Genomic DNA, 25,568 nt, shown 5'->3' on the forward strand with positions numbered 1-25,568 from the left:
TTTAAACAATTTGAGGTCACACAACTAGTAGTTAAGTGGGTTGGCCAGGATTTAAACACAGGCAGTTTGAAATGCAACCCACAAGCTTCACTACACTATAGGTATCTCAAAGAAAGTGGCATCTGAGATGGGTCCTCTAGCAGGTTACACCCCCAACTCCCAGGATTAAAGAGAACTGGTAAAGGCTGGGATATCCACTCTTGGGAAGGAGTTAGGGAACAAATTAGGATCAAAGCTCATGAGGACAATCTCAGGAGAGGTTGGGCATCTAGCTTTGCCATGGAGGCAGTCAGCACATTTATGGAACTTTCTAGGGTTGGTCTCAATCCTCTGGATCCTGTGTGGGACACAGGTTGTGTGCTAGAGACCAACAGAAGGGGAAAGGGCCTATGGATAGTAAGGCTTAAGAGTATGGCCTGAGACTGGCCCCGGGTGTTGCCCAAGTAGAGAAAAGGCCATTAAGCCTGGTGGGAGGGGATGGCCCATGGATGGGCCTGGTGCTGGGAAAGCCCCAGACATACACCTTCCTATTAGTCTTCCCTCCTTTTACTTCATTCATGATAAATCACTCTCTTCTCCCTCACGCAGGGCCCTGTAGGATGACAGACCTCTCTCAACACGGGTTCCTATCCTCCAGAATCTCACCTTGGGGTGACTTTGGACTGGGAGACTTTGCTTCTCATTTAATCTTTACAATCTGAGGAGGTGGGTGATATCCTCCTCTTATGATAAAATGATAAAATTGAGACATTAAAGAGGTTAAGTAACTTGCTTGAGGTCACACAACTAGTAAGAGGCAGGGCCCAGATTACTTTGGGTCTATTGGATAGTAAAGTGGTTTTATTATCAATACTTAACAAAGATAGAGACAGAAAAGCAAACACCGAGTTAACAGCTGCCCTGTGAATGCCAACACTGGGATAAAGTAGCAGAAGTGCTTAAATATAACAGTACTGGGCATACGTTGCAAAAATTCTGAGGTTCTTCTAAAATTCTTCCTAGACACGGAAGGGTTTGGAGCATCCAATATTACCACAATCTCAATCACAAACTGGAGAAATTACCAGTGTAATGAATTCTCATTGCATATCCATTCTTTGCGATTGCTAGATGGACTTCACGTCAGGATAGAATTTTCTTCCAAAAGCAAGATGCACCAACTCGCTCGCAGGTTCATCGACAGGCTATACTCCAATCTCAACACCCCTTCCCCACCACCAATACCCAGGCGGCAAGTAGATCCTTGAAGCCAGGATTCAAAAGGGCATCCCCATTGCCTCGCACGCTCAGATGCTGACCCCAATCTCACCCTTCCAGGCCCTTCGCCCCCTAGCATTCTCAACAAATGCTCAGCTCTGCGGGGTCTCCGTCCTGGGGGAGGTAGCCCTTTCTTTGGTGTTAGCAAGCGACGCCCTGGCCGTGTAGGTGTCGATGTGGGACCCCCCCTGGGACCCCCACCCCCACCCCCCCCCCCCCCCCCCCGCCACCAAGCGGAGGAGACCTCTGGCGTCCCTGCCAGGTCTGGAGTTCGGAAGCTAGGCGACAGAAAACACCGCGAGCCCGGCGCAGATTCCAAGGCCAGCCCGGGGCGGGGCCTTCGCAGCGCGCGGAGGGAGCCACAGGAGGTTCGGCTGGTAGGGCAAGGCTCACGTCCAAGGGTGGGGCGGGGCGGGGCAGGGGCAAGAGGCGGCTGCGGGTGAAGCCTCAGAGCTAGCACACAATGGGCCGGAGCGCCAAGGCAGGAGCCGAGCCAACGCGCCGCCGCACCACGTGGGCCGCAAAACGCGCCGGGCTGCCAAAGGCCAGCCAGCCCAGACCCGGCGCGGCGTACGTGCGCGCACGCGACCGTGCGTGCGTGCGATTTGTGATCAGGCGGCGCGGCGGACAGCCCCGGCGGCGGGGCGGGGGGAGTTATATTGCGGGGTCCTTTCTCGCTCACCCTGGTTTCTCTCGGAGCGGAGACGGCAAATGGCGGACTTCGATACCTACGACGATCGGGCCTACAGCAGCTTCGGCGGCGGCAGAGGGTGAGGCGGGCGTGCGCGGGCCCCGGCCGGGCGCGGGAGGCGGGCGGAGTCAGGGGCCCCTGGGCCGCGGCCTTCTCGCGCGCACAGCAATGGGCGGCGAGCGGTAGGGGCCCGGCTGGGCTGATTGAGGCCTCGTAGAGGCGCCGGGAGGAGTGGGGTCTGGAAATGGCGCGCTCGGGGAGGGTGCGGCGGCGGTTAGGCTCCCCGGGTTTTGCTCGCAGGACAGACCCCTCTCTGTGCTACCCCTCCCCCGCCGCCTACGCTGTGTCTTTCCTTTGCCTCGGTCGCAGGGCCAGGCCGCAGCGGCGCTGAGTGCCCGGTAGGACGAGCTCCCGCTTCCAGCCCCATCCCCCAGTACGGCGGGGCCGGCGCGGGGCTGTGCTGCAGCGCGGGGGTGGGAGCCGCGGCCTGCCCCGCTCCAGTCCCGGTCCCGGCCGCGGCTTCCTGTTGTCAGCCTGCGCTGCAGGCCCCCGGCCCCTTTCGCCAGGAGACCAGCGGGCTTGGTATGATCGGAAGGCCGAGAGAGGGGCGATTCCCATCCCTTTACGGGTGTGAGGCTGGGATTTGGCAGCTGGAGCCCTGGAATACTTCGATTCACCCCGGGGTCGGGGGAGACCAACCAGAACATACACATCATAGCATTGTATTTATCCTTTCTTAGATCAGAGTGCCTTGTTGACAAGTGCTACGTGCCTACTGGCAGAAAATGTTCTTCTCCCTGGTTTCTCCAGATCTGGAGAAGGAATCGCATTTAGCTTCGTTCTGATTCTGGTCATACACAGGCTATATGTAATTGAGGCACCTTGTTTAAAAGAAAGATCCCTGACTAGTGAAGGAAAAGCTTATGGTGTTCAATTCCAGGAACCCGCCCTAGATTATTTCTTTTTAGCCACAAGTTACCTCATACAGAATTTAGAAGATAGGCTATAAACATCTTGTTGTTTGTCAAGGGCACACTTGGCCTTTGTGTGATTTACAGAAAGGATTACTTTCCCAGGATAACACCACAATAGTACCTACTGAGGTGTCCAGTCTCCTGGGTTTCAATCCTAAAAGTATCTTTGTTTGGTGAAGAATGATCTTTTAATACCTTGGTTTGGGAATGGCTCAAATAAAAGCTTGTTTGGGTGCGGGAGTGTACCCAGTATCATTCATGAAAGCTGGGGACATGGAAGTTGGGGGAGGTGGAGCCACCTGTTACTTCAAAGAATACTTTATTTACTAATAAAGAAGAAATAGATGTTGGATTACATGTAAAGTTAATGCTTTTGGGGTAGGTTTCTAGACATCAAATTTGTACTTCAGTCATCTCGAAATTTAATAACTAGGATTTTTTTTTCCTTCCTAGTTTCAAAAAGCATTTGGAAGTACCCAGGGAAACTCTTAAACAGAGTAGTTCAGATTAAGGCAGCTCCAAGGAATTTTAGTTGGTTTGGAACTACAGTGTTAGTCATATTATACAGAGCCTGGGGATTTTTTTTTATTATTATTTTTTAATTCTGCCTTTTGACAAATTTACCAGCTGTTCTGGTGACTAGAGGTGTTCAAGTTAGACTTTCGGTGGATATCAAATTTTGACAGTTGGAGTACCTTGAACAGTAGAAGTTGATCAAAAGTAAAATTCTCTTCTAAGATGCCATTTATTTATCAGAATATCAAAAGACGAGGACACAGTTAGCCATTTACCCAGATGTACTCCAAAAACTTGTATAAGAGAATAGTAGCTGGCATGATACATGTCCTAAGCTTCCTCATAAAAAGTCCTTTTACTATTAAGCACCTTCTACATCTTACCTTCTCAGAATTTTCCACTTCATCTTCATGTAAAAGTACATAGGAAATGCTGCTCAGATTGCCAAAAACTAGTTTTTAGAACCTGTCGGTGAATTTGTGTGTTCTTTGAGGCTGTGTCACAGGTGAGTCAGGAAACTTCACAGAGGACTAGACATGTAGTGGTGCGATCTGTGCCAAAGCTTTCCTATTCCGGATAGTTAATGTTATTTTAACTTCATTAGGTCGAAAGTTATCAGTTATTGGAATCTTTGGAATTTAGCAAGGTGATAGGATAGTTGACCAGATATTCTTCAATGATAATTTTGACTTTTTTTTTTTTTTTTTAATAAATTTATTTATTTGTTTTTGGCTGTGTTGGGTCTTCGTTGCTGCACACAGGCCCTCTCTAGTTGTGGTGAGCCGGGACTACTCTTTGTTGCGGTGCGCGGGTTTCTCATTGCGGTGGCTTCTCTCGTGGAGCACGGGCTCCAGGCGCGCGGGCTTCAGCAGCCGTGGCCTGCGGGCTCAGTAGTTGTGGCTTACGGGCTCTAGAGCACAGGCTCAGTAGTTGTGGTGCACGGGATTAGTTGCTCCGCGGCATGTGGGATCCTCCCGGACCAGGGGTCGAACCCGTGTCCCCTGCATTGGCAGGCAGATTCTCAACCACTGCGCCACAAGGGAAGCCCCGATAATTTTGACTTTTGAATTATGTTCACATCAGTACATGTCTCAGTGCTGTTTGTTTATGTTCAGATAGAAGCTTAAGCATTATAGACGATTACCACCTATGGAAAGCTGGTCTTGTATTGCTTTGTTTGGTGCTTTTTGTTTTTTAATTTATTTTATTTAATATATTTATTTTTGGCTGCGTTGGGTCTTTGTTGCTGTGCGTGGGCTTTCTGTGGTTGCGGCGAGTGAGGGCTGCTCTTCATTGCAGTGTGTGGGCTATTCACTGCGGTGGCTTCTCTTGTTGCAGAGCACGGGCTCTAGGCACGTGGGCTTCAGTAGTTGTGGCACACAGGCTCAGTAGTTGTGGCTCTAGGGCTCTAGAGTGCAGGCTCCGTAGTTGTGGTGCACGGGCTTAGTTGCTCTGTGGCATGTGGGATCTTCCCGGCCCAGGGCTCGAAACCGTGTCCCCTGCATTGGCAGGCCGATTCTTAACCACTGCGCCACCAGGGAAGTCCCTGTTTGGTACTTTTGTAAGGCAACTTCTCTCTAGTCTAAAACACCTTAGCTAGATAAGATGTCTCAACTCTAAGCAACTTGGGTCACAGGTGAAAGGAATGGCAGGTTTGAAATATAGAGTCAAGGGGCTTCCCTGCAGTGGTTAAGAATCCACCTGCCAATGCAGGGGACATGGGTTTGAGCCCTGGGCCGGGAAGATCCCACATGCCGTGGAGCAACTAAGTCTTTGGGCCACAACTACTGAGCCTACACTCTAGAGCCTGCGAGCCATAACTACTGAAGCCCACGCACCTAGAGCCTGTGCTCCACAACAAGAGAAGCCACCACAATGAGAATCCTGCACACTGCAAGGAAGGTAGCCCCTGCTCACTGCAACTAGAGGAAGCCCGTGTGCAGAAACGAAGACCCAATGCAGCCAAAAATAAAATAAATAAAAACAAATTAATTAATTAATTAAAAAAAAAGAAGGGTCTTCTCATTAAAAAAAAAAACAAACCAAAAACCAAGAACTTGGGTTTTAATAATTATACATTCCCCGTAAGTTTATTTTGTAGTTGTGTGTAATAACCAGTACGGTTGTCAGGAAGTAATACTGAACAACTGCTTTATTTCCCCAGCCTATAAAGGCATGTCCCCTGCAGCAGAGGAGAGAACCAGGGACTGCATTGTTGCTCAGAAAGCAAGGCAAAACAAAATTCCAAATTATCAGGAATTGATTGTACCATATCTTGAATGTATTTGGTTTTTCAGTTTGCTAAATTATCTTTGTGGGGTTCCAGTTTTTCATTTGCTATTGACAGTAAAGTGGAGAGTAACACTGATTTTACATTTTTAACTGCAAAAGGCCTTTTGAGTGCTTAACCTAAAAGTAGCATCAATCCTGAGAATTAGATTGGAACTTGGAATTAGCAAGAATTGATATTGCTGAAATGGTACCTGCTAAAAATTGATTAAGCTACAAAATTAAATATTCTTTATTAGGTTCCAGTTAGGGGATTTAGAATTCTAATCTTTGAGTCTTATAGGATTTAAGCTTGGCGTCTCTGTCTAAATTTCTAAGGATATTTTAAGCCTTAAAATGGGGAAGAAAGTGTATAAAAGCTAGCTAGTTTCACTTATAACAGGATCTGTAAAGGTGTTGAAAGGCATATTCTAAAATCCTGTTTACCTATCAGATGGCAAGTTTGGGTTTATTGTCATCCTTCACTCAGTCTCCCAGTGCTTGATTCCAAGTCATTGTCCTCTTTGCGAAGTGTTGTTACCACAAATACTTGGTTTTACCAAGAGATCTTTGAGATGTCAGATGTTCAGGCAGAAGCCCTGGCTTTAGAATCAGGCAGACCAGAGCTTAAGTGTCCTCTTGGCTGTGTATGAGCAGTATGATCTGGACAAGTTTCTTTACCTCTCTGAGCCTCACTTTTCCTGCATATGAGATAGAAACTCCTCTATAGGGCTGTTGGGGAGTATTAAATGAGATGTTAAACTGTGCAGCGCAGTATCTGGTACATTAAAAATGCTTAATATTTGATAGCTGTTGATTTATAATTTTTTAAAATTTATTTATTTATTTTTGCCTGCGTTGGGTCTTCATTGCTGCGCACGGGCTTTCTCTAGTTGCGGCAAGAGGGGGCTACTCTTTTGTTGCGGTGCGTGGGCTTCTCTTGTTGTGGAGCACAGGCTCTAGGCGTGCGGGTTCAGTAGTTGTGGCACATGGGCTCAGTAGTTGTGGCTTGCAGGCTCTAGAGCACAGACTCAGTAGTTGTGGCACACGGGCTTAGTTGCTCTTCAGCATGTGGGATCTTCCCAGACCAGGGCTCAAACCTGTGTCCCCTGCATTGGCAGGCAGATTCTTAACCGCTGCGCCACGAGGGAAGTCCAATTTATAATTTTTTAATTCTTAAAATAATTCCTTTGGAGTTAGAGTGGGAAAATTTTTGTTGAGGGTTAGATGGAGTGAGTTTTTATTTTCCTGTCTATATTTCTTTTTTTTTTTTTGCTGTATGCGGGCCTCTCACTGTTGTGGCCTCTCCTGTTGCGGAGCACAGAGTCCGGACGCACAGGCTCAGCGGCCATGGCTCACAGGCCCAGCTGCTCCATGGCATGTGGGATTCTCCCGGACCGGGGAATGAACCCGTGTCCCCTGCATCAGCAGGCGGACTCTTAACCACTGTGCCACCAGGGAAGCCCTCCTGTCTATATTTCTAAAGCCAATAAAGGGAAAGCTGTTCAGTTTATAGGCATAAAGCATTTATAATGTAATACCATAAGTATGGTAAATTAGTACCAAGTAATTCATTCTTTTTATTCGTTTATTTATTGGCTGTTTTGGCTCTTAGTTGCTGAGCACAGGCTTTCTCTTTCATTGCAGTGCACGGGCTTCTCATTGCGGTAGCTTGTTGCGGAGCATGGGCTCTAGGCGCATGGGCTTCAGTAGTTGTGGCACTCTGGCTCAATAGTTGTGGCTCGAGGGCTCTAGACTGCAGGCGCACGGGCTTAGTTGCTCCATGGCTTGTGGGATCTTCCCGGACCAGGGCTCAAACGCGTGTCTTCTGCATTGGCAAGCAGATTCTTAACCACTGTGCCACAGGGAAGTCCCACCAAGTACTTCATTCTTTTTTTTTCTTTTTTTTTTTTTTGCGGTACGCGGGCCTCTCACTGTTGTGGCCTCTCCCGTTGCGGAGCACAGGCTCCGGACGCGCAGGCTCAGCGGCCATGGCTCACGGGCCCAGCCGCTCCCCGGCATGTGGGATCTTCCCGGACCGGGGCACGAACCTGTGTCCCCTGCATTGGCAGGCGGACTCTAAACCACTGCGCCACCAGGGAAGCCCAAGTAATTCTTTCTTGTACATTATTGGTTTGTAACAGAACTCATGCTTGGAATATTTAAATGCTTCTGAGATTTCTAAAAAAAAAATTTTTTTTCGCATACTTTCAAAATTTATATTTGTTTGAAATTAACCTTAGTGTTCTGGAAAGACTTTACACAAATTCAAGAAGTCTTCCCAGAAACTTGGAACATACAAAGCAGAATGTTTGGCTGGGGGTGTGGGGGGGCATGGTCAGTCCTAGATCAGATCCACCTTCCAGTTTCCAGCTTCTGCTAGAAATGGAAGAGTGTTGGGCAAAAGACCATGCCATGCATCTTTGCCTTTTCATCATTTGTGCAGCTGGTTAGACCTGCATACTCAGGGCACGAAGTAAGTGACCACTTGATTTTGATTGCACTTAGCAGCTGTAATGTCTAAGTTGTCTTTTTAAATAATTGAACATCCTATTTTTTTTAAGTTTGCCAACCATATGGTGGTTTTTAAAATGTTTTTCTTGATAGGACCCTCTGGATGTGCTTTAGTATGTTGATACTCTACTGAAAACATAGTACCTTCATTGCACTCCAGTATAGGATAGATGTAGCTGGTGATCTCCCTCGCTCTGCACACTGTTCTCTAATTGAAATAATCAGTTGCATTTTTGGAGGCACCCACCCCCTTTTTTTTTTTTTTTGGCCGCACCGCGGGGCTTCTGGTATCTTAGTTCCCCTATGAATTGAACCTGGGCCCTTGGCAGTGAAAGCAAGGAGTCCTAACAACTGGACCGCCAGGGAATTCCCTGGAGCCTTTTGAATATCTGGCTGAGTAGAAGACAGCTCGTTTCTCATAGCTGCTTCTGTATTCACTCTTGAGGTAGGTTGTTTGGTTGACATATATGAAGAAAATCCAGCCTTACATAGGTAAGTAGTTGGAAGTGGGAGGACTTTTTAATAGCCTTTTCAGATAATTGTAGATACTCTTGTGACTGTACCAAAACTTGACAGGTGGTAATTTCCATAAAAGTTAGTTGTAACAATAAACTTTTAATACTCTTACATTAAAATCCATAGATCTATCTTATATTTTGAGTGGATCTTTTACTGTGCTTTTTTTTATTTGGCTGTATTGGGTCTTTGTTGCTGTGCACAAGCTTTCTCTAGTTGCGGTGAGCAGGGGCTACTCTTCGTTATGGTGCGTGAGCTTTTCATTGTCGTGGCTTCTCGTTGTGGAGCATGGGCTCTAGGCGTGTGGGCTTCGGTAGTTGTGGCGCACGGGCTTAGTTGCTCCGCGGCATGTGGGATCTTTCCCGGCCAGGGCTCAAACCTGTGTCCCTTGCATTGGCAGGCAGGTTCTTAACCACTGCGCCACCAGGGAAGCCCAGCTGTACATTTTTTTTTTTTTTTTTTTTTGTAACATGATACTTTGGTCATTTGGAAAATACCAGTTCACTGAGTTATGTAGCTCTTCCAAATGTTGAAGCATTTCACTATACAGTATCAAAAATCATGTTCATTAATGTCGCCGTCAGTTTCATCAGAAAATTTTCAGGTATTGGGAGACTGTCAAGCTTATATTGATAGATAAAAGTTTTCTAAAATTCTGGTTTTTGCTTGAAAGCCTGCGTTTTGTCATTCGCAGCAGATAATACTGTTGTTTTCCTTGAAGTGACAGACTCACTTCATTTACAAGAAAATGTCTATGTAGCATCCCAGTCTGAACCATAGTCTGTCAGTCCTTTCAGGTAAAAATGGTGTTCCATGAAAAGAATAGCTAGTTCAGCTTGTAACTCACTGGCAGGAGTGCCTTTCCTGGAGATAACCATGTACTTCTGTAAGCAGCAGAAGTGCTTCATTCGCATTTTGTAACAGGGAATATTTTAAAAGTGGGTCAGTATTTAATAAAATTAATCATTTTTACCACTTTATCAAAAACATTCTTTGCAGAAGGTGGCTTTTTTTTTTTTTTGGCTGCGCCATGAGGCTTGTCGGATCTTTGTTCCTCCACCAGGGATTGAACCTGGGTGAAAGTGTGGACTGCTAACCACTGGACCATTAGGGAATCCACCCCCCCCCCCCCCCGCTTTTTTTTTTAATACTGCAAATGCATGAGTAATAATGCAGTTTGGTGCCCCGGCCTGATTCACGCGAAGGCCAATGGCATGATCGGTGTATGTGTTTGCTCTCTTTGACTTAACAGGGATACTACAGCCAGAAAGGTTTGGCTCTGCAGGGGCAGAGCCAGAACCAAAGGAAGTACATTTTGGTGCTTTTAGAGGCCGTCTGAAAATGCAAAGAATTGTTACTTTAATTTTCTGTTAATGGAGGAACCTCAGTATGGTCTAGATTGGAATTTACCAGTTGCTCATTTTACCTAATAGTTAAAAGATTTTTAAAATAAATGTATTTATTATTTTTTATATTTTTATTTTTGGTTGCATTGGGTCTTCGTTGCTGCGCACAGGTTTTCTCTAGTTGCGGTGAGCGGAGGTGACTCTTTGTTGCGGTGCGCGGGCTTCTCATTGCAGTGGCTTCTCTTGATGCGGAGCGTGGGCTCAGTAGTTGTGGCATGCGGGCTCTAGAGCGCACGCTCAGTAGTTGTGGCACACGGGCTTAGTTGCTCTGTGGCATGTGGGATCTTCCCAGACCAGGGCTCGAACCCATGTCCCCTGCATTGGCAGGCAGATTCTCAACCAATGCGCCACCAGGGAAGTCCCAAATCTGGAACTTTTTGGATTGAGTAACCTTTTTCACCCATATGAAGTTATTAAATTACTAAGCGCATTTCTTTCCTTTCATGTTAGGAGTCCAGAATTTTAGTTCATTATGATAAGTACCTTTTCCCAGTAAGAAAAGTTCCCTAAAAGACTGTGTAAACCAGAAGTCCCTTTCGTGTTCACTATTCATCTAAAACAAGGCTTTCAAACTGCCTGTTGTGTCCTGTTGGGAGATGATGAAATCAACTTAGTGTGGGTCCTGGTAAGCATCTGTTAAGGTGAAATAGAAAAGACAATAGTGTGCATTATACTATGAGTTAGTACTGTTGGCAAGCTTTTTAAAATTAATTTGTGTAGTTAACATGCAGGAATGGATGCATGTATTAAGTTGTGATGTAAAATGTATTTCTTGTTGTTGTACACAGCCTGAAAATTTTTTGAAAAATACTTAAATACAGGGCTTCCCTGGTGGCGCAGTGGTTGAGAGTCTGCCTGCCAATGCAGGGGACGCGGGTTCGTGCCCCGGTCCGGGAGGATCCCACATACCATGGAGCGGCTGGGCCCGTGAGCCATGGCCGCTGAGCCTGCGTGTCTGGAGCCTGTGCTCCGCAATGGGAGAGGCCACAGTGGTGAGAGGTCCGTGTACCGCAAAAAAAAACCAAAAAACTTAAGTACATAATTGGGGATGTCTTCTGAATACATGTAACCCTCTCTTATAATCTAAATTTTTTTCCAAATAAGCGTACCCACATTGGTGAAGAAGTTACTGGCAACCCTAAAGTAGTTGGTAGGCCTGTGGCTTCATTCCTTTCACCCTAAGTCTCAGATATTATAATAGTTCTGGAGATAAAGCAGTGAACAAGACAGGAGTTCCTGCCTCAGAACAACTTTGCATTTCTCTGCATTGCTTTTTATATCTTACAGATGTGATTGAATTATTAAGTTCCCATTCACAGCAGAAAAGAGCTCCTTGAAATAGGGCTCATTGAAGAATTCACCATAGACACTGCTCCCTCCCCACCCCCAGTGTTTACCAGAAACTTTCAGAGGCTTTCATGCACATCCTGTAGGAATGACAGTTGTCAAGATAAAGGGATTTAATTTTGAGTGCTAATTGAAGGCCTTGGAAAATACATACACTTAAAGGAAGATCTACTTGGAACTGAAGGGTCTTTAATCCAAGTTCTATTGGGCTAGTTTTTTAAAACCTAAGTTACAACTAAAATGTAATGTGGCATCTTGGATGGGATCCTGGGACGGGAAAAGGACGTTAGGTGAAAGCTAAGAAAATCTGAATAAACTGAACTAGTTAGTAATGAATTAGTTGGTAATGTATTGATGTTGCTTCTGTGATTGTAACCAGTGTATCTTCCTAATATAAGATGTTAATAGGTAGTGTAAAAGGGTGTTTATGAAATAAGGGCTTGGCTTTTGAGAGCCTAACCTTTTTTGATTATTGTCTAGAAACCAAGTAGGTTACACATTTTGATCTTTCTTTCTTTCTGCATGCTCAGAGGATTTTGTCTTTGTTGCTTACTTGGATTTTATTCTCATAAAGGTAGTCTTACTGTGATTTTATGTAGGATCTAGGATAGTGCCTCAGGCCATGTGATATATGCTAATAAGCGTTTCTAGGTGGCACATGAAAGACCAAAGTTGTTGATCAGCCCCAATGAAACGAACTCAGTTATCACCTAGAAGTAATAGAGGGAGAGCGCCTAATGTTCCAAATACCAAAGAGAGGTTAATACTCTATAGTCATGGTATCTTGGCACTTGTCTTAAAGTTTTAAGAATGACAGCAACAGTACTTAAATTCTGTATGGTTTCTAATGCACCGAGAAATCTTCGTAAAATTCTTGTCCAGAAATAATAGCATGTAGCCTTCATTTTTTATTATCTTTTACACTTTGGAAGCAAGTCTTGAGCACTTAATTTTGTTGCATCCACTTACTGACTCTAATCCCAGCCCTAATAATCTCTTCTCTTCTTTTTTCTTATAGTTGCCCTTCCTCCAGTTTCCTCTCACTCCTATATATCTTTGCTTATTCACACATTATCATCTTAAGAGTTCAGTGTTTTGTCTGCTGCCTGGAAAATAGAGTCCAAGTGCCTTTTGCTCCACCCTGCAGAGACAGTGCTTGTTGCTGTCTCCTGAATTTTCTGCAGTCTTTTACTTGGGATGTGATTTCTCCTTTCTAGATGCCTGGACCCCCTTAGCTGAATTATAAGCTCCTTGAGGGTAGGAACAAGTCTTAGGTTTGTGCTCTCAATATGGTGCTCTGTATTTAATAGACATTCAGATACCTTGTTGATTTGAGTGAAGAAACGTGATTTGTCTGTAACTCCAGGTGTGATTTTGGTCACACCTGGAGTTGAAAGTTGGATTTCCTAAATGACTGAGGATGTAATTATTACTTTAAAACTTTCTCGTATTTTTTTTTTAAATCAATAAACTGTCCCTTTGTGCAGCAGTAATGAGTGGGCAAGCCCATTGCTCAGTGGGAGTGATATGGCCTGGGAGTTTGCAGCACAGCCCTTCAGGTCTCTGTTCAGAATTGCAGGGTGGTGGGGAGGTGGGGGTGTGTGCCCAGGCCTGCAACTTTGCCTCATCTGTTGCCTGCTTTACATCCATGGCTTGTTAGTCAGCCTCCTTCTGTATAAGCAGTGTATCCTGTAGTGTGTTTAATTTACCCATAACACTTTAGAATTATTAAACTTTCATAAAGCAGTCAGTCTCTGTGAAGTGTTTTTATAGTCAATTTCAAACTCCTTTATAACAGAAATTTGAAATATTTATAAAGTAACAGATGAGAAAACCGAGGTACAGAGGTGATTTGGAAGAGGTCCTACACCAAGCTAAGTAAGGTGCCAGGTGTGTCTTCTGTGTTTTTAACCTGTTTTAGAAAGTGCTTTCATGTAACATAGCTTATTTAGATAATAGTCCCCTCTAAACTTAAATTAGTGTCAGAAGTATCTCATAAGAATTTTAGCTCAAAGAATTTCTGACATTTGACATTTTTATTTGACTGATGACAGAATGTATCCTTTTATTATGTCCATATGCATTCTCTGGGGTTTGTCTTCTTCACTCTTGTCTCTCAAGTTGCTGGCACACTGTAGACTCTTCATAGAGTGAATAAATTGAAATCTACCAGGCTGGCCCCAGTCCCACTGCATTGTAATGTCTTCAGTGAACTACTCAACGAAAAGCTAAAAACCACTCAAGTCCTGTAGAACTGACCAGATCAGGTAGGGCAGTATTGAGGACTGCATCGGTTAGTCTTGAAAAAATCTGGAGTGTTAAGCCACTGGCGGTTTTGTGAGGCTAGGGTGAAATGAGCAAGGTGAAGAGCTTGGGTTAGCTCTTTCCACATCTCCAGCTCTTAAAGTACTGCTTGCCTGAAGCAGGATTTTTCTATCTTTGCAAAGACAGAGCTGGCTTCTGATCCTACTGCATTCTTGCTAGTGCCCCCCCCTCAGTAGCATTCACCTGGGCAGCGGTCCTTATCAAGGCTTGCTTACATGGCTTTCTGTACTCAGTCAGAGGTCGGTTGACCCTATCTTTTCAGTCCTCTGTCCAGCACCCCACAGAAGTTCTCATGTGCCCTTTCAGCAAGCCTTCCTACCTCCATTTTCTTGCTTCATCAGACACCTGCCAAATTTATCATTTCTTCATCCTCACCTTCATGTTGAGTTTTTAAAAAATCATTGTAGCCCTTTGCTTTTTTACATATCTATGTAAATATATACACAAACATGCATGTATGCATTTACAGTTATTTATGTTTTATATGTGCTACTCAGGTGTAAGCTACTCCAGGACAAGGGGCTGTTTTCCACCAGATGTTTAATAAATGTTGAGTAGATGAATTTAAAGTGTTTTAAATTATAGTTGGTCCCCTGTTTTGACAGTTTTCCAAGTGTTTATACTGTATTTTATATGTTCAGTACCCAGTCCCAAAGAGTATCTTACTGAAAATATTTTAGGTTTTATGGGGTTTTTTTGTTGGCGGTGGGTTTTTTTGTTTGTTTGGCTGCATTGGGTCTTCGATGCCGCGCATGGGCTTTCTCTAGTTGCGGTGAGTGGGGGCTACTCTTCATTGCAGTGGTTTCTCTTGTTGCAGAGCACAGGCTCTAGGCATGCGGACTTCAGTAGTTGTGGCACGCGGGCTCAGTAGTTGTGGCGCACGGCTTAGTTGCTCCGTGGCATGTGGGATCTTCCCCGGCTAGGGCTTGAGCCCTAGTCCCCTGCACTGGCAGGAGGATTCTTAACCACTGCGCCACCAGGGAAGTCCCAGTTTTATGGTTATTGAAATGCAAAATAAGTCACATTCACTCGTAAGCCTATTTTTCTGGTATTAGGACAGAATGCAGGATTTTTCTGTTGGGAAGCAGCAGTTCTGAGTTAATTAAACTTAAAATTTTTAGCCATCTAATAATTACTTCATAGTCTGGTTCTTCTGCTAAAAAAAAAAGAAAGCGTTGTCTTAAAGACTGGTATTTATTATCAAGTATTTGAGATATCTGGAATTTGTGTCAGGCAAGATGTGGAATCTCTTTCATGATATTTCTAGCAATATATGAATTTAAAAAATCAAGTTACTTTCGAAGACCTGGTATTAATATATATTCTGCCAAAATAAAGGAAGGTTGACTTTAAGCAGATTTTTGACTGATGTGAGGAGACTCTTTTGCTTTGATTTTTGACTGATGTGAGGAGACTCTTTTGCTTTAAATGTCTCTTAAAGAAAAACAATATCTCCCCCTTTTAAATTTTTTTTCTCCTGTGTTCTGCAAACATTTTATTTTGAAATTTTTCAAGTCTTCAGTAAAGTTGAAAGAATGCAATACAATGGACACTGGTAGATGTCACAAGTTTCACACTTGCTTTATGTTTATATATTCGTGCATGCACACATGGCTTTATGCTGAACTCTTTGAAAATAAATGGCTGTCCTGACACTTCACTCCTAAGTACTTTGTCTCTCCTGAGGACAGAGGCATCCTACTAACTTCAGTACCAGTTAATCACTCCTAAGAAATTTAATGCTCACAATAATATTTATACTCATCAGATTCAGATTTCTCCATCTGCTTTTTCTTTTATGGCTGTGTGTTCCAGGATCCAAAGATCACATGTAGCATTGGTTATCATTTCGTTAGTTCCCCTGCCTTTTTTGTCTTTCATGACTTTTACGTATTTGAAGAATCTGTGCCAAAATAGAAGGCACATTTAAATTTCTCCCATTATTAGTGATACTAAGTTCAGTTACCTGGTTGCAGTAGTGCCTGGCAGATTCATTTTATCAGTGTTTTGGCATCCTTTGAGCCTTGCCTGAATCAGTCACTACTACATTGGTGGTTGCAGAGTAGTGGTTTTCTAATTACATGATTCCTCCTACATTTTTTAGCTGACAGCCTTATTGATGTAAAGAAGAGCTCCCCTTCCCATTCATTAATTTAGTAGACTATCTATTAGAGCAATGTAGGTTCAGAGCAGAATTGATCAGAAAGTATAGAGTTCCCATATGCCCTCTGCCCTCACAAATGCACAGGGGCACAGCTTCCCCTGCTGCCAACATCTGCACCAGAGTAGTACATTTGTTCCAATCAATGAATCTGCATTGACAATGTCATTATCACCCAATGTCCATAGTTAACATTAGGGTTCACTCTTGGTGTTGTCCATTCTGTGCTATGGGTTTTGACAAATGTATAATGGCCCCATTTATTTTTTTGTTTGTTTTTAAAATATTTATTTGGCTGCAGTTGGTCTTAGTTGAGGCACGCAGGATCCTCAGTTGCGTCTTGCAGGCTCTTAGTTGCATTATGTGGGATCTAGTTCCCTGACCAGGGATCAAACCTGGGCCCCCTGCGTTGGGAGCGTGGAGTCTTAACCACTGGACCACCAGGGGGAAGTCCCGTGGCCCTATTTATTTATTTGTTTGTTTGCTTTTTGTGTTTTTTTTTTTTTTTTTTGGCTGAGTTGGGTCTTCGTTGCTGCACGTGGGCCTCCTCTAGTTGGGGCGAGCGGGGGCTACTCTTTGCTGCGGTACGCGGGCTTGTCATTGCAGTGGCTTCTCTTGTTGCGGAGCACAGGCTCCAGGCGTGTGGGCTCAGTAGTTGTGACTCGCAGGCTCTAGAGTGCAGGCTCAGCAGTTGTGGCACACGGGCTTAGTTGTTCCGCAGCATGTGGGATCTTCCCAGACCAGGGCTCGAACCCATGTCCCCTGAATTGGCAGGCGGATTCCCAACCGCTGCGCCACCAGGGAAGCTGGTCCCATTTATTTTTAAATTATCTATAAAACATTGTAAACCTCAGGTCTTAGACGGCAGTTATTATGGTCATTGTTACTCTACACGTGTGAACTATGTGACAGGCAGTGTATGACGCACCATATGTTATTTCTCAATAATTCAAGGTCTCTCTTAGTATTAACCCAGTTTTCCAAATAAGGCTTAGAGAAATTGAGTCACTCCTCAAGATGATATGGTGGAGTGAGTATGTGGTGGAGCTCGGATTTAAACCAGTGCCTGTGCAGATCAGCCGCGATATGGTGGAGTCAGGGTCCTGCCACTTTTAAGCTCTGTCACCATGGACAAGCTAAACACCTCTTGACTTAGCTGAGGAAATGACATTGACGTTTAAATGAATTAGTAATATGCACCTTGTGTTTGAGGACCCAGTGAGGTAGTGCATGGGGGAGTGGAGAGTAATATGTACAATACATAGTACTTGCTGCACAAAATCTAAAATTTTTACTAGAGCATATTATCTATAATCAGCAAGAAACAATTGTATTGTGAATGAGTTAAACTTCAGCTTCAGGGTAATAAGTGGACACTGCATTTCTGTGTGTGTTAGTATCATCGGGTGTGAAGGAGGGCATTGGCTTAGGTTCTTTTCTCCTATTCTTAGTGAATAGGAGAGAACCACTTGTCTGTAGGAGGATGTTATGTTTGGATTCGATTCTCCAGGGAAATGTACGTTCACAGAGATTCTGTGTTTCTGTGGACATTTCTGTCATCCAGAAATAAGCATGTTTTTCATAAATATTTTGGAATAATCTATTATTTCAAGGAAATGTTACTGTATACATTATATAGGATTATTTTGCCTGGGTGATGTGGCTGAGTGGGAGACATTTTCCTTGGCCCTCTGGGGCAAGTACACAGGGGCAGAGTTGAATCCTGTCTGTTTCCCCTCCTAGGTCCCGTGGCAGTGCTGGTGGCCATGGTTCCCGTAGCCAGAAGGAGCTGCCCACAGAGCCCCCCTACACAGCATATGTAGGAAATCTACCTTTTAATACGGTGCAGGGCGACATAGACGCTATCTTTAAGGATCTCAGCATAAGGAGTGTACGGCTAGTCAGAGACAAAGACACAGACAAATTTAAAGGTGAGTTTGGGGGATTTTTACAGTGCATTATTGTAAGGGGAGGAGGGTCTAAACCAGAGGGCTCTAATTATGAAAGTGTTTCAATGAAAGTGTTGCGAACGTTTGCCTACTCCACGCAGTTGAAATAAACGTTTATTAGCGTTTTAACGCATAGGCCTTCAGTTCTATTTGGGGGGGAAAGTGTTATACATAATCTAGTTTGTAGAAATATGTGGCATATGCCCAAGTAAATCTGGCATTTTCCTGACCTATATAGCAATCCTGTCTCTGCCAGAAAAGGAGTTACCAGGAAAGAAATGAACAGATAAAACTCAGGACTTTTCAGGTGCATATCACCTTGGCCTACTCCTGCATTTTTAGGGGGTAGTTTTTCTGTAATCTAGTTTGTTATGAAGTCCAAGAGGTAACCTAGTACTCGTTGTCACTGTACATTTGTGACTTCAGAGCATGTGTCTAGGGAAGTGATTGGCTCAAATTTCAGATAAAGTTAGTGTCTGTAGGTTAGTCTTTCGGGTTCTTGAGCAGAGGAGTAAGAATGAGGAACCAGATGGGCATTATCCAACTTCCAAGGCTTCCTAAAGGGAAATGTGCCCTGTATTTAAGTGCGTGATGCCAGATACAAGGGCATTTGGTTTGCTTTATTTACCCAGAAGTACATCCATGAAAGGCACACAGAGGCTGTGGGGCTGTAGAAGAAGCAGGGGTGCTGCACAGCAGAGTGGTTCCATAGTTTTGTTCTGAAAGCCTTCTGACTTAAGAACCTGGAGCCTTGTTATAGTAAGTGATCGAACAGTGAAAAAGAATGTATAAGCTTGGAGCAGTAAGTCCCACTGCTAGGAAGCGTTAGGAATGCAAATTTAAGGTAAAAATGTGTGGGTGAAGCCAGCCTTTGGGCTGAGTCAGTAGCAGCAGAGGTTGTCTCATAGAAGGGCATCTTTAGTTTCGGCAGCTCTGGAGTGTGAGGTGAGTGGGAGCTGTGGAGTGACTAGGCTCTTGTTGCCTCTTTGAACTTGCAAGTAGTTTTCTCAGTTCTTCTAAGCATTGAATCCACTTAGGGGAAAAGGCATGGATGGGGGAGGTGGAGTATGGTTGGGGGTGGAGGACGGGGAACTCTACAGCCGAGCAGTACATTCTTTGTGTAAGCAAATGGCGAACAGGAAAAGTTTGGACCCAGGCTTTAGAAGCACTTGCAGTCTAGTGGGCTTTGAAGGTGAAGTGTAATCGTCATACAGGATGGGGATGGGGAGGGTGGTAATACAGGGTGCAGGGTGAGCATACGGGGCAGGGGGAGTGCTTAACCCAGATTTAACCGAGAGGGCATGGACAAGAGTGTTGCAGCTAGGAGGAAGAGCTTATTCAGAGGTTGGAGGTGAGAGAGAGGGTGTGGTTTCTTCTGCCTGGAGTGTCCTCTGCTTACAGGCCTGTGTCAGAATCTGGCGTTAGAGACTCAAGTTGCCAATAAAGCATGCTGCACCGAGGCCATCTGTCTTTAATTAATTAGCATCCTGAGGAGGATATGCTTGTGGCCGAGGGTATGTTTTTTAGCTTTGTAAAACAAATTTTATACCAGCTACCTGAGTAGTAAGTAATGGCACCCCCAGCCTGTTCCATCAGAGCATGTTTGGTATCGAATTTGAAGTCTGTCTTAAAGCCCCTGTTAGGTTATATTAAAGTCATTCAGAAGTCAGAACTAACAGCTCTTCAGTGACCCAAGGAAGGTTTTAATATGATGGTTAAAACATAAAGCTTTATAAAAACACAGCTACTATTTCAGTACCTATTTGATTAGCACTTTCTGTTAGAATATAATTAAGAGGGGAAAAAATATAATTAAGAGGGAGGAATACCAGTCAAGTTCTATTTATTAGAAAGTAAAATATGCTCATTCAGGTTCTGCAAGTCTGCTACCATCTAGATGCAACAGAAGTGGTAGTTATGATGTAGGGAAATGGTACAGACAGGGATCCCACCTTATCTTTAACCCGGAATTCCTTGAGGAAATCGGGGGTTTGTTTTCTCTTACAGGATTCTGCTATGTAGAATTTGATGAAGTGGATTCACTTAAGGAAGCCTTGACATACGATGGTGCAGTAAGTATATTCAGGTTTTCTCTGTGGTGGTAGTAGTTGAGATTTTTTTCTTGCCAGTACTTACAGTGTTTTCCACTTATTAGCTCTTGGGTGACCGGTCACTTCGTGTGGACATTGCAGAAGGCAGAAAACAAGATAAAGGCGGCTTTGGATTCAGGAAAGGTGGACCAGATGACAGAGGTGATTGGTTCTTCTACAACTGAACATAAAACTTGCTGTATGCCCACTGATTACAGCTCTTGAAGGTTACCAGAAGAGCTCTTATCTTGTAGGTCTGATAGGTGTTTATGAGCTTTTAAAAATGTGTAAAATCTTAGAAAGAATGGATGATGCTTCTGCAAGCCTGGGTTTTTTTCTTCCTGTTGGCAGCAAAAACTCTTATAATTTCATTGAACTTCCCATCACATGAGTTGTACGTCTTCCCAATGAATTTTTCCATGTTTGTGCAGCAAGGTAATGATACGACCTCAACTTTATCTTTTTTGTGTATCCTCAGGAATGGGTGGCTCTCAAGAATCTAGAGGTGGATGGGATTCCCGGGATGACTGCAATTCCGGTATCAGTATTTAAAGTATCACCACTTACCCTTTTCAGTGGCCTTGCTGCTGTTGTACATTTCTTGTGAGTAGCCCGCCTGGCCGGACTACTTTAGTTCCTTTCACAAATGAAACTTTCCGAAAAGGTACCCAGGCATGCAATAAGCCTCTGTTAGAACCTCAGTGTTTGGGGTAGGACTTGAAAGCTTCCACATCGTGGGCAAGTTGGACTGATCCGCCTTATTTTGTTACATTTTCTTAGTCTACTGTTCTTATATGTGCCTGTGTCTCATGCTGAGTCTTTCTCAGGGTTTAGCCCAGGGGAGCCCCTTGATGGTGCTTGTGTGTATGGCATGAATAGAAGTACTATTATTTCTAGAAGTCTGAAGGTTCTAGAAGCTTACAGAAAGCCTCATACTAATGGTTCCTGGTGGCTCCCTCTTAGATGGTAATAGGTAGTCCTGATGACCTCTTTGTCTCTTAAAGGACGTGGAGCCCCTGTCCCTTAAGTGGACATAATCCACTTTATCATTGCTTTTCTTAACTCATCAAAGCATACCAGTGGGTGCCTCCTTGTGTCAACTCAAGAGGTCAGTTTGCATGCCAGGCTTTGAAGGGTTGATCTCCTAAACATCTCTTCATCTCTTTACTTGTTTTTTTTTTAATTATCAAGGTAAATCATTTGGTAAAAATGTCCGTTGTAACCATAAGGTAGAGAATGAAAAACAAGTCTGTTTTCTTTCCTACAAACTTGAGGTTGTCTCTGCATTTGCCACCACATAAGATGAGATCATTAGTGCCCGCCCCCCCATCACCCCCCCCCCCCCCATCAAAACAAAAATCAGTGGAAAGTAACTGGTAAGTATGGGAGGAACTGGTCTTGTGAGTCGAAATTTTTTTAAAGTTCATTCCAGTACTGCGTTAGCTAAACAGATTACTGCTTATTATCTGTTGAATAATTTAATTCCTAAAAGTCCTATAGCCAATCAGAAATGAGCTTATTCATAAAAGTACAGTATAATCCAGTAAACCTGTAATTTTATGTATAAGCTAGTCTCTGATTGAAAAATGCAACAGATGTCATCTCAAAGCCACCTCAGGTGTAGTAGTTAGTGACTTGATGAGTGGTGGTCTCCAGTCCGCCAGTTTTGCATGTCCTAGTACTGTAGAAATAGCACAGTTAGCTCACAGCTTTGGAGGTTACCAAAGGAACTGATGTCTTTCTCCTGCTGGCTTAGCTTGGGCTTTTTTACTCTGAAGCAAGACATATAGTGAACGTAGCCAGAGAAGCTACCTTGCCACCAACCAGTGTAAACTACAGTGTTCTGGTGATAATCTAAAACCAGCAGTGCGCACAGGGTGGGGTGCGGCCTATATACATTATTTGTATAGGTAGACCATTTTTACTCTTTAGAATTATGCCTTTTTTTAAATGACATACTTTCATTGTAAAAAAAAATTTTTTTCAAGCAGTACAAAAAATATATATAAAGAAGAAAACAAATAAGAAAGTCCCTGTCAACCAGAAACAGGCAGTGTGTTTTTATTTTTTTTTTATCTTTTTTTTTTGGCCGTGCCATGCAGCATGCAGGATCTTAGTTTCCCACTAGGGATCGAACCCGCGCCCCCTGCAGTGGAAGCGCGGAGTCTTAACCACTGGACCGCCAGGGAAGTCCCTAGGCCGTGTGTTAAACTAGACTTCGTAAAGAAAGCTCAGAAGGTTTTCATGGATAGTGTGCCTCCTAGAAATCTGTCATCAAACTTGATGAAAAGATCATTGTTAGTGTCAAACCTTGGTTTTTTTCCCCCCCCTCGTAATCTTCCCATCGCTCATATCATAAGAGTTTTGAAATGAGGTGGTCACTTGATGTTAATGTACACTGGGTTTTGGGGTTTTTCCCCACTATACTTTGTCTCATGGACCTGGACAGAGTAGCAGTTGTGTTTTTGTGCCTTGTCAGTGTGGGTGTGAGCTGATTTGTTTTATGCTAAACACTGGTAGCAAAAATTAATCTCATTAAGAGGGAAGTAACTTTACTTTCATAATCAGTGTGGAAAGGTACACACAGTTTAGTTTGGGGGAAATGTCAGGTTAAATGTTTGAATACTAATTAAGCTTGTTTAATGAATGGTGCATCCTCTCTGGTTGACAGAAAAGATTTTGTAAAGAAACTTATACTTGATTATATGCTTCCAAAATGGGTTTTCCCCCAAAGCAGTGCTCCTGTTGGTCTAAACCTTCTTAGAATTGTTTTCATTACTTGTTTTGTTAAAATTGAAATTGTTCGATTTAGTCTCTGAACTGAGTTTCAGATAACTTGATCAATTTAAAAATTCCTTGCTACCCTTAACGAACAAAAGAACCCCACCATTGCAGATAGTTGATTCTCCATATTCACAGTAGTTAAGTTCTTTAAAACCACTGCAAACAGCAAATTGGCAGATACGGAGCCATCGCTCATAGAGGAAATACACAGGCTCCTGTGAGCCTCTGGTCATATTTTTGTCAGCCATTCAATACATAACCTTGCTTTATGTGTTTGTGTTTAAAGACACCTTGTTTAATATATGTAGTTGATGGATTAACAGTGAACTCACGGCCAGCAGCCTGTAACTCATGCCTGCGTGAGGCTCTCTAACAAGGCGCATCCCAGCCTTGCACTTAGGAGTACTAGACAGCACTTCAGCATGATGTTTGGGTGCTGTTTTATTCTAACAGCAAAATCACTAACAAAAAGCACAAAAGAGCAGAAAGCCTGGCACTAAATAGATTGTGAAAAGGACACTTGTTTACTGTTTGAGCTGAGACAAGGCAGAGTGTTGGCTCATTCAACCTCAGCTGGGAATGTGTGTGTCAGGTGACAGACGTTTCACTGCTCTGTGCATGTCTGAATGACAGCGAAAGGCCCCAAGTATTGATTTCAGGGTTACAAATAAATTTTAGTGAGTAGACAAATTTGCAAACGTGAAATCTATGAATAATGGGAATCAACTATTTAGTAGAAGAATATTTCTCAAGCTCAGTATCCTTCTTCAAGGATAAGTTCCTGCAAAGCTTTGAGCAATCGCACTGTCGTTGGAGTGAGTAAAAATAGTCACCTTCAGGAGCTTAAACGGAGGGGGCAAGCTCATTTGTTTAATTATAGTCTTATTGCTTAAATTTTTACTGAAAGTTAACTTAAGTTGGTTATACTGTTAAAAGGTTAATTATCTTAACCTCCCCCTATGACTTTCAGTTAAATGCAAAACCAAATAAGGCTTAAGGTGCTTAAAGTCCATTGAGGAGATATTCTTCACACTGATGAGAATTGTAACTTTTTTTAATATAAATTTACTTATTTATTTATTTTTGGCTGCGTTGGGTCTTTGTTGCTGTGCATGGGTTTTCTCTAGTTGTGGTGAGCAGGGGCTTCTCTTCGTTGCGGTGCGCGGGCTTCTCATTGCGGTGGCTTCTCTTGTTGCGGAGCACAGGCTCTAGGCGCGCGGGCTTCAGTAGTTGTGGCTCGTGGGCTCTTGAGCTCAGGCTCAGTTGTGGTGCATGGGCTTGGGTGCTCCGCGGCATGTGAGATCTTCCCGGACCAGGGCTCGAACCCGTGTCTCCTGCATTGGCAGGAGGATTCTTAACTACTGCGCCACCAGGGAAGTCCAAATTGCAACTTACTTTTTAATTCTAAATGAGATGCAGTTTACTTCTGTTGGTAATTATTTTAGCGGTGCACAAATGAATGGGGTGTGGGAACCCTTTGCAGCCAGAGGAGGTGTGGGTTGGGTCTGCGGTTCCTGCTCTCTGGCGCCCTCTCTGGGAAGGGAGTGGGCCTGATCACAGCTTTGTTTACACACAGGTGCTTTGCTTTTAGAATGATCCACACCCGAATCGCAGCAGAAACAGAAAAATGGGGAATGTCACCCAGAGGTGACTTTGTATTTTTATTTTGTCTTCATACCTAGCTTTTTCCTTTTGATTTTGTGTTCTAAATTATAACTTCTAAATTTCAGGTTTATCTTTTTTAATAACTGTATAGATTGTATTAGAAAACAATAAAACGTGCTTTGAGCATTTTTGTGTTAAGCCATATTAGAATATTATGGACTTTTCCTGCAAGCTAAGAATTTACAGCTCGTTTTATTTTTCTCTCCTAAGATTCTTTTTTTTATTTTAGAAGTCTGTTAGCATTGAAATTACCCAACAGATTCACGTTTGGACTCATTTTGTATGCACTTTTGATGCTGGACAAACTAAAGAATTTAAAATTAAACTTAATTCACACAAGCTATGTTATGAGCTTTGAGACAGTAGTTTAAAAGATAATTCAATATCATCTTCCTCCTTCAGGCTTCAGGGATGACTTCTTAGGAGGCAGGGGAGGGAGTCGCCCAGGTGACCGGCGAACAGGCCCCCCAATGGGAAGTCGTTTCAGAGATGGCCCTCCCCTTCGAGGGCCCAATATGGATTTCAGAGAACCAACAGAAGGTATGACGATAACGTGAACGTGTAAATGGAGCTCTGAAGGGTGTCTTTTCGTGACACATTTGTAAGCCATGTTGTGTTTCCCTCCCCCAGAGGAAAGAGCACAGAGACCACGGCTCCAGCTTAAACCTCGAACAGTTGCAACGCCCCTCAATCAAGTAGCCAACCCCAACTCTGCTATCTTCGGGGGAGCCAGGCCCAGAGAGGAAGTCGTTCACAAGGAGCAAGAATGAGCTTGCGGCTGGGGGGGAATGGGATGTGGGGGGGGGGTTCGAGCGAGACCACAGCCTGGCTGTCCCCCAGACCGGCAGTCCTGCAGTTACCATTCCTGCGCCTGACCTTTGTCCTCCTTTCTTACAATGGAAACACAGAGCTTGTGAGTGCATGTCAGCAGTTAACAAGTGGTTTTTAGTACATTCTTGGCTTTGCTGAATCTACCTAGTGCCTGTTTTGTGCTTTTTTTTTTTCTTTTTTTCCTTCCTGCCACTCCTTTCCTATTTTCCTTCTGTCCTTTTTCCTTCTCGCTCCTTGTTTCTTTCCAGCACATGAGTTTCTCTAGAGGGACAGA

General features: G+C 43.8%; 1 protein-coding gene across 2 annotated transcripts; it reads left to right on the forward strand.

Moving 5' to 3' along the window:
• Positions 1 to 1,966: 1,966 nt before the first annotated feature.
• On the forward strand, positions 1,967 to 25,568 carry EIF4H (eukaryotic translation initiation factor 4H). 2 transcript variants are annotated; one of them, XM_065892487.1, is made up of 7 exons: positions 1,969 to 2,027; positions 17,719 to 17,906; positions 19,932 to 19,996; positions 20,080 to 20,176; positions 20,493 to 20,552; positions 24,866 to 25,003; positions 25,094 to 25,233. In XM_065892487.1, exons 1-7 carry the CDS (start codon positions 1,969 to 1,971, stop codon positions 25,231 to 25,233), a joined length of 747 nt encoding a protein of 248 aa, XP_065748559.1. The 2 variants fall into 2 exon arrangements, with proteins under 2 accessions (XP_065748560.1, XP_065748559.1); XM_065892488.1 differs by lacking the exon at positions 20,493 to 20,552 and having other exon boundaries at positions 1,967 to 2,027; positions 25,094 to 25,568.

This window comes from Phocoena phocoena, chromosome 15 (genome assembly GCF_963924675.1).
Source record: "Phocoena phocoena chromosome 15, mPhoPho1.1, whole genome shotgun sequence".
NCBI classification, from domain to species: domain Eukaryota; kingdom Metazoa; phylum Chordata; class Mammalia; order Artiodactyla; family Phocoenidae; genus Phocoena; species Phocoena phocoena.